Source organism: Setaria italica, chromosome II, assembly GCF_000263155.2.
Source record: "Setaria italica strain Yugu1 chromosome II, Setaria_italica_v2.0, whole genome shotgun sequence".
Classification (NCBI taxonomy): Eukaryota; Viridiplantae; Streptophyta; class Magnoliopsida; order Poales; family Poaceae; genus Setaria; species Setaria italica.
In genome coordinates, this window is record NC_028451.1 from 5,656,613 (window position 1) to 5,663,446 (window position 6,834).

The 6,834-nt window shown below is 44.5% G+C and overlaps 2 protein-coding genes across 2 annotated transcripts; one reads left to right on the plus strand and one right to left on the minus strand.

The window, feature by feature from the left end:
- Nucleotides 1-22: 22 nt before the first annotated feature.
- LOC101768474 lies at nucleotides 23-3,009 on the minus strand. The gene is made up of 6 exons (XM_022824682.1): nucleotides 2,828-3,009; nucleotides 1,691-1,962; nucleotides 867-1,518; nucleotides 576-775; nucleotides 258-502; nucleotides 23-87 (listed from the first exon to the last, which is right to left on the minus strand). The coding sequence occupies exons 2-6, from the start codon at nucleotides 1,960-1,962 to the stop codon at nucleotides 38-40; spliced, it is 1,419 nt and encodes a 472-aa protein (XP_022680417.1). The 5' UTR covers nucleotides 2,828-3,009; the 3' UTR covers nucleotides 23-37.
- Nucleotides 3,010-4,331: 1,322 nt separating this feature from the next.
- On the plus strand, nucleotides 4,332-5,532 carry LOC101760878 (uncharacterized protein At4g14100). Its single transcript, XM_004955660.4, has 2 exons — nucleotides 4,332-4,904; nucleotides 5,084-5,532. The coding sequence occupies exons 1-2, from the start codon at nucleotides 4,430-4,432 to the stop codon at nucleotides 5,239-5,241; spliced, it is 633 nt and encodes a 210-aa protein (XP_004955717.1). The 5' UTR covers nucleotides 4,332-4,429; the 3' UTR covers nucleotides 5,242-5,532.
- The last annotated feature ends 1,302 nt before the right edge of the window (nucleotides 5,533-6,834 follow it).

Here is a 6,834-nt window from a genome sequence, read left to right on the forward strand (position 1 = left end):
GAAGTTTAGCAGGTGATGTAACCTCTCGATGCTGAAGCTACCTCTGCAGTAGCCAATGGAGTGCCCTTAAGATAGTTGTCCATGCCCCTGGAAGACATTTAATAGTCAGCAGTAGCAGATCAAATAACAATAAAAAACCCTCCAAATAAATGAACACTTTTCTTCTTAATGTATAACTAAAAACCTGGACAAGTACACTAAAACTCAGAGAGAGATAGAAAAGCAAAATATAATACATGAAAGGTGTATGAACTGACCAAGTCTTGGAAACCACAGGGCTTTGAAGTAGTCTAGAAACCCAGAACAATCAACAAAATCTTGCAGAAAGGCTTCAAATAATTCAACATCACCACTTCCTCTGCATATACTGGATATTGCATCTCCAAGAAATTTAGCCATGGCTGAACGCTTCTCATTGTCTGAACATTTATTAACCAAATTTTTATGCCAAGCATGCCGGATACGCCACAAACTGATCAGAACCGGGCACTGGAACACTTCCCTGTTCAGCATGTTACATGGTCAGGCAATGTAACCCAAGGAAAGAGTACACTGAAGTAGAAAACCTTGACTACCTTATTGTGCGAACATCTGCGAAGGGATCATCAATAATAAAGCCACCCAATTGCCATGTAGGATCTTTTGTGTGAGCTCGATCATAAAGAGCGCCCATCCATTTATATATTTCACCATGTGCAAAATTAGGAGTTATAATCCAGGCAACAGGAATTGCATTTTTCTGCTGGTCGAAGACAAGGATGCTGTGTACAGGATACTGCAAAATGGTGAATGGCAATGCTAGATGAAATCGAGAAAATTTTAAACTACTGTTGGAACAAACATTGACAAAAGAATCACAGACAAACCTTTAGCTTATTTGTTCCAAACTTTGAATCAGAAGCCAGTAAACTATGGCTGCCAAACTGAATCATTTGCTGTAGCTGCCAATCTGTCTGAATGCCCAGGACAAAGGTGTCCGTATCTGAAAAATCTTCATAGAAAAATACGCAGTCCTGGTGATTTTCAACCCATATGCTAATACTAATAGCGTCATCATCATCAAGCTCATAATCAGAACGCCGTATTTTCCTTTCCAGTCTCCTAACATATCTGTGAGTAAGAAGATCATCTCTATTTGATGGCCCTCCTTGCTTTTCAACCATTTTAGTATGCCTCTGCATTATGGTCTCCACAGGAATACCAACATAGAGCAAAGACATGACTTGCAGACGAAGCTCATCTGATATGTATGGTGCAAACATTGCCTTTGTCCCTACGGCCATCTTGTCCATAGGACCATGGCATGGCAAGCCTTTCTTATCTACATGCTTATTGTGGTTATATATCACAAGAGCCACAGATGGTTCAGCAATCAAGCGCTTCACAATAAAATGGCAAACACAGCCTCTCTTTGTATTAGGGCGTCCGGCAGGTGTTTTCCTCTTTTCTGCGAAAGGCCTGCTAGGCCGGGCACTACCACCCTTTCTATAATCATCTGGACCAAAGGAACACCAATACCTGCAAGCAATGGCGTCATCAAGTTCAAAATTGTACTCTGAATTTTAACATCTGGAACAAGGAATTGCACCAATAAATTCATTTTAACTTTTAAGCGCCCAGACAAATAACTAACCTACAGCCTAGGGTCATGTCTGACAAAAAAAACATAAGTAATGCTTCGGAAACTTACAGAATATACTCAAGTATCCCATCAACTTTTGGCTTGCAGTTCATTGTCGGTGAACGCCTTCTCCGTGCTTCAACGTGAAATCTTGTCGGGCAATCTTTGTTGTTTGACTCTCCTCTGACAAAGTCATTCACCCTAGAATACGGTATCAGTGCAAGCCTGTCCATAGAATCCTTCCAGCCCTCCACCATGGACCACATGATATCTGCAGCTGAGAACTCCAATGTGGGTGGATTCTGAACTGGAAGAGTCAAAATTTCATCCCACCTAGTCATCTGCATGCAAAGCAGTCAACTCATCACAAACAAGGAGTGGAAAACGCAAAATAGACGATCAATTGCAATGCCGCACGTTCTCTTTTGCCTCTCACTGATAGCACATGAAATGTTGTGGACCTTCAGCACATTGCAAAGGGGAGCAACCTAGATTTAAGATCAAAAGAACCATGTGAGTGCCTTGTTCTGTGCACTCATTGGGGTCATGTCGCGTGACTAGGAATAAACTAGGATCAACTGAATACATTGTCAATTTTCTCCTCCCCTATGGATTAAAAAAAAAACTCCATTTCCACCAAATATGGCAATCAAGAACCAGTATCCCAACAAGTTTGCAAACCCCTGTACTAAATGGCTCAAGGCAATGCCTTTTCGGCAGGATATTCCTGGCTAATAAAAGAGCCGGGCTGCAGGAGCATGCAAACTAACACTGTAATTTCGCCTGATAGCACCACAGCGCGATAAACTGCCCCTCTTACCCAGCCATCCCCCTGCGATTGCGCAGCATGGTTAAACCCTAACCCCTCCTAAACCCACCTGGAACTTCGCCACTGCTCTCCTCTACCTCCCAAACTGGCGGGATCCCAGTATCCTTCCTACAATTTAACGAATCAGTGCTCCACCGTGATACCGAATGCCAAGATCAATTCTTTACCCCCACATAGAAAAGCTACAGCCCTACAACAGCCACGCCGCAGGTGAACAAATCCGCAATAAATCGGACGAACGGGCTCGATTACGAGTCCCAGAACGGACCAATGATCCCGATTGGGGTGCCCATGGACGTGGACAGAAAACCTTGGGAAACAGAAACGAGCCCTGAAAATCGGAATGATCCATCGGGGCGAAGCTAGGGATCCCTTACCGTCGAAAGCGGAGGCCAATCCACTCGAAGTAAGTAGATCAGCGGGTGGGAGGAGGAGGGATACTAGGGAGAAGGGCCCCTTCGAGGGCCGGCGGCGTGGCTTGCGCCGGCGGGAGGAGGCGCACGTGCGGCGGCGGCCGGAAGGGTGGAATGGGGGAGGAGGGCGAGTAGCCTGCGCTCGAGCGGCGGCAGCAGGCCCCCAAGCGCCTACGTGCACGCTCGCTCCCGCACCTTTTGGGCCTGCTAAGTTAGGACAACCCATGTTGTAACGCAGCCCACCAAACTCTCAGCCCAGAATTCGTAGCCCAACTAACACAAGTCAACCAAAACCGTAAGCCCATAAACGTGTTTGCGGGCCGTTTTCGTCAACTTCACAGCCCAAAGAAGGGTAGTCTACTGTTTTTTTTTGCTGGAGCGTATCATTTCCCTTTTTTTTCCACGAAAGATTCAACTCTGATGCTTTCCCTCGCACAAGGAAAATTAAATAGGTTGCCGTGTTTAAATGGAAAAGTTCCATTTTATCACCCCGCCAATCACTTTATCCACTTGCTCTCGCAAGTTATTACTTCACTTGATGCAAATCTACCCCTAAACGAGATTTGCTTGTACATATACAAGTTGAATTTAAAATTCAAATTTATGACCTCATAATTTCGTACGCTAGAAAAGTAGGTTAAGAATTTTCCATGATCCCTTTTCCTTTTCATGCAGTTTTGTAGCTTTATGATAATTTTTGTAGTAAATATCCCTGACAAATAAAGATAATAATCACAAGTACAGTGGCCATCGATACCGCCATGCCATCGTGCACAGCGCAACTGGAGGCTCGATCGACTTCGTGCTCCTACTGACCCTCTACTCCCACGGGACCATTCAAATGAGGAAACAGAAGCTGCAATTTGCCACCGTCTGCATCTACACGCCTTCGGATTTGAAGCCATTATATGGATGGGAGAGTACGAAAAAGAAAAAAAATGAAGGTCTTGTCAATAAAGCAACCACGACAAAAGAAAATATATTTTTGGACCACAAATCTAATCTAACAGCATCTAATCTAATTTATTAGCCCGTCATAAGAGAATAATATATATTTTTAAGAACAAAATCACATATTCCGGAACGAAACATCATGTTCCAGAACAACTTTTTATGTCTAAAACAATCATAAATGTTCTAGGAAAAAAAATTTAAAAAAAACACGTGCAAGCCCCACCAACCATCGGTCCGCAATGCGGGGTGAGTTGGCAGCTGCGGACGAGCTCCGCCTTACCACAATTCTTAGCTCGCCGTGCACGTGTGTTGTCACTAACGTGGGTCATGTGAGAGCAACTCGCCGTACAAAGACCATATTACCATGGCATTATGCGCAGGTAAAGTAGATGCTCGACCAATAACGATAGATCTTGCGGGTGTGCCAAGTCTTGATCAAAGTCATTCGACTTATCCTTCCGCTGTCAAAACTTGCCCCTCATTGGTCAATGAAATATATGGCGGGAGACGGTGGCGTGCAAACTGCAAATTCACCAGGCCGGTGAGAAGTACCCATCTTCTTCCTCCCTCGCTTATTACCAGAGCACGGCCGGTCGGAACGCACAGACGCCGATGATGTGGCCTCTGCTCCTACCCCTCCTCGCCGCCGCGGCCAGCGCCAAGATCACGCCGCCGCCGCCGCCTGCCCCGTCGCCAACGACGCCGTGGCCGGAGCAGTTCCACGCGGTGGTGATCACCAACCTGACGTCAAAAAGCGGCAGGCTGCAGGTGATCGACAGCTACTACGACTGGCCGCGGGGGCGCTCCGTGAACGTCATCCGCGACCAGCTCTCCGCCGCCGGCGAGCCGCCGCTCCGGAACGTCGAGTGGGCCAACGGCACCTCCTTCCTCTTCGACGCCGCGTCCTGCTGGACCTTCCACTTCGCCGTGGGCCTCCTGCCGCCCGACTGGAAGAAGGCCCGCGGCGCCGCCTACCTGGGCCGCGGCCGCCTCGACGGCTTCGACTGCCACGTCTGGTCCAACTTCCTCTTCGCACGCTACTACGAGGACGTCGCCACCGGCCGCCCCGTCGGATGGAACTTCAACGGTCGGTGTTCAACTACTTACGACCTGCAAATCCCCGTCTTGAATTAGTTTCCTGATTATTCTGCCTAGAATTATTCTAAATTCTCTCCGTTCTGCGGATGGTCAGTACGAATGAATCAGCTTGATGAAGCTAGCAGAACAAGTTTATGATGATTGCTTCATGTGATCTTTGTTTTCCAGGGATGGAGCGGCATGTGCTGAGCTTTGAGGCAGGGGCAGTGCTGCCGGACTCCGGCAAGTGGCAGGCGCCGGCTTACTGCTTCAATGGCAGCAACGCCGACGCCCCTGCTCCTTCTCCGGTTGATCAGCTGATTCGCCGGGGCTCCAGCTGCAGCTAAAGGTCCTCCACAGTGTGTTGCCAGAGTGATGCCCAAAGAGAAGAGAAAAGATTTGGGCATCACTCCTACCACTGCAGGAGGTGATGCTAATTTTCAGTGATGCTGAGAAAATTGAGAGCGAGACATCTAAGTATATACAAAAGGACTTATTTGTCAAAATATGAAAGAACCAACCTTTTAAGTATTATTTTGGTGAAGCCAATGTTTCGATCGAGTGGCAAATTGTCGAAACTACATGTATGGTAAATATGTGATGGCAATTTAAATAGCAAACCATTAGTCTTGAATCAACCCTTTTGAGAAACCTTTTCATTCTTATCTACAAATATATAGCACATCAAGCTTCTATTTTATAAACAACATGCTATAAAGCAAAATAATTTCTTGTTAGAATTCATTTTTTAAATTACTGATATAGATATTTATCAATGTGATGAAAAGAACAAATTTCTTGAATCATTATCATATTAACACATAGTTTAATTTTGATCACATTCTAAAATAATAATAGAGTGAATAATTAGAAGAGTACTCTGAGGCTATGCTTGGAAGATGGTGGACCTTGCACTTGAGAAATTTGCTCTATTGACATCCCTAACATGTGGTTTCGCACATTTGACACCTAAAACATAAGGTTGCTTGATTTGCTGACATTTCCACCTTTTTATATCGGTTCCCTTTTCTTTTTGCCGTGTTGGGCATCTGAAATGACCATCTTAGCCCCTGAACGATGCACCGCCTTCCTTTTGCTCCAGTTGAACAGTATTTCATAACATGTTTTCACATGAACTTTGCAGCCACACCAAGTGACATGCCACAATATATTTTTGCACAAATATTACTATGTTAGAGCAACACAAAATGGCACCGGTTCATAGCCATATACATCCAGTTACGGTTCACGCAATAAGTTTATATATATATAGTTCATGTTCACGTATCTCAACCAAATAGGTTGAATAGTTCACACATGTAGTTCATAAATAAATCTTAGCAGTAACTGCACCTGAGCCAAAATAAGTTCAGTCAGTATACATGCGTCATATGTCATTTGATAGGCTAAGGAGATAAACACAGGCAAGGGCACATATGTCATTTGATAGGTCAAAATGTAAAAAAAAAAGAAAATAGATTAAAAAGAGAAGAATGTCACAAAATCAAGTGGAATATGCGAAGCCTCGTTATTTAGAGTCTCAATGCAGCTAATTTCTCCTTACTTATTCCCTAGGGGGCTGTTTGGATACGAGATGCTAAAACTTTAGGAGGGTTACATCGAATGTTCGGACGTTAATTAGGAGGACTAAACATGAGCTAATTATAAAACTAACTGCAGAACCCCTATGCTAATTCGCGAGACGAATCTATTAAGCCTAATTAATCCATCATTAGCAAATGGGTTACTGTAGCACCACATTGTCAAATCATGAACTAATTAGGCTTAATAGATTCGTCTCGCAAATTAGACTCCATCTGTACAATTAGTTTTTTTTATAATTAAACTATATTTAATACTCCTATTCAAACATCTGATGTGACAGAATGTACCTGAACACCTCTACAACTCCCAGATCTATTTTACAACTTTGCCACATG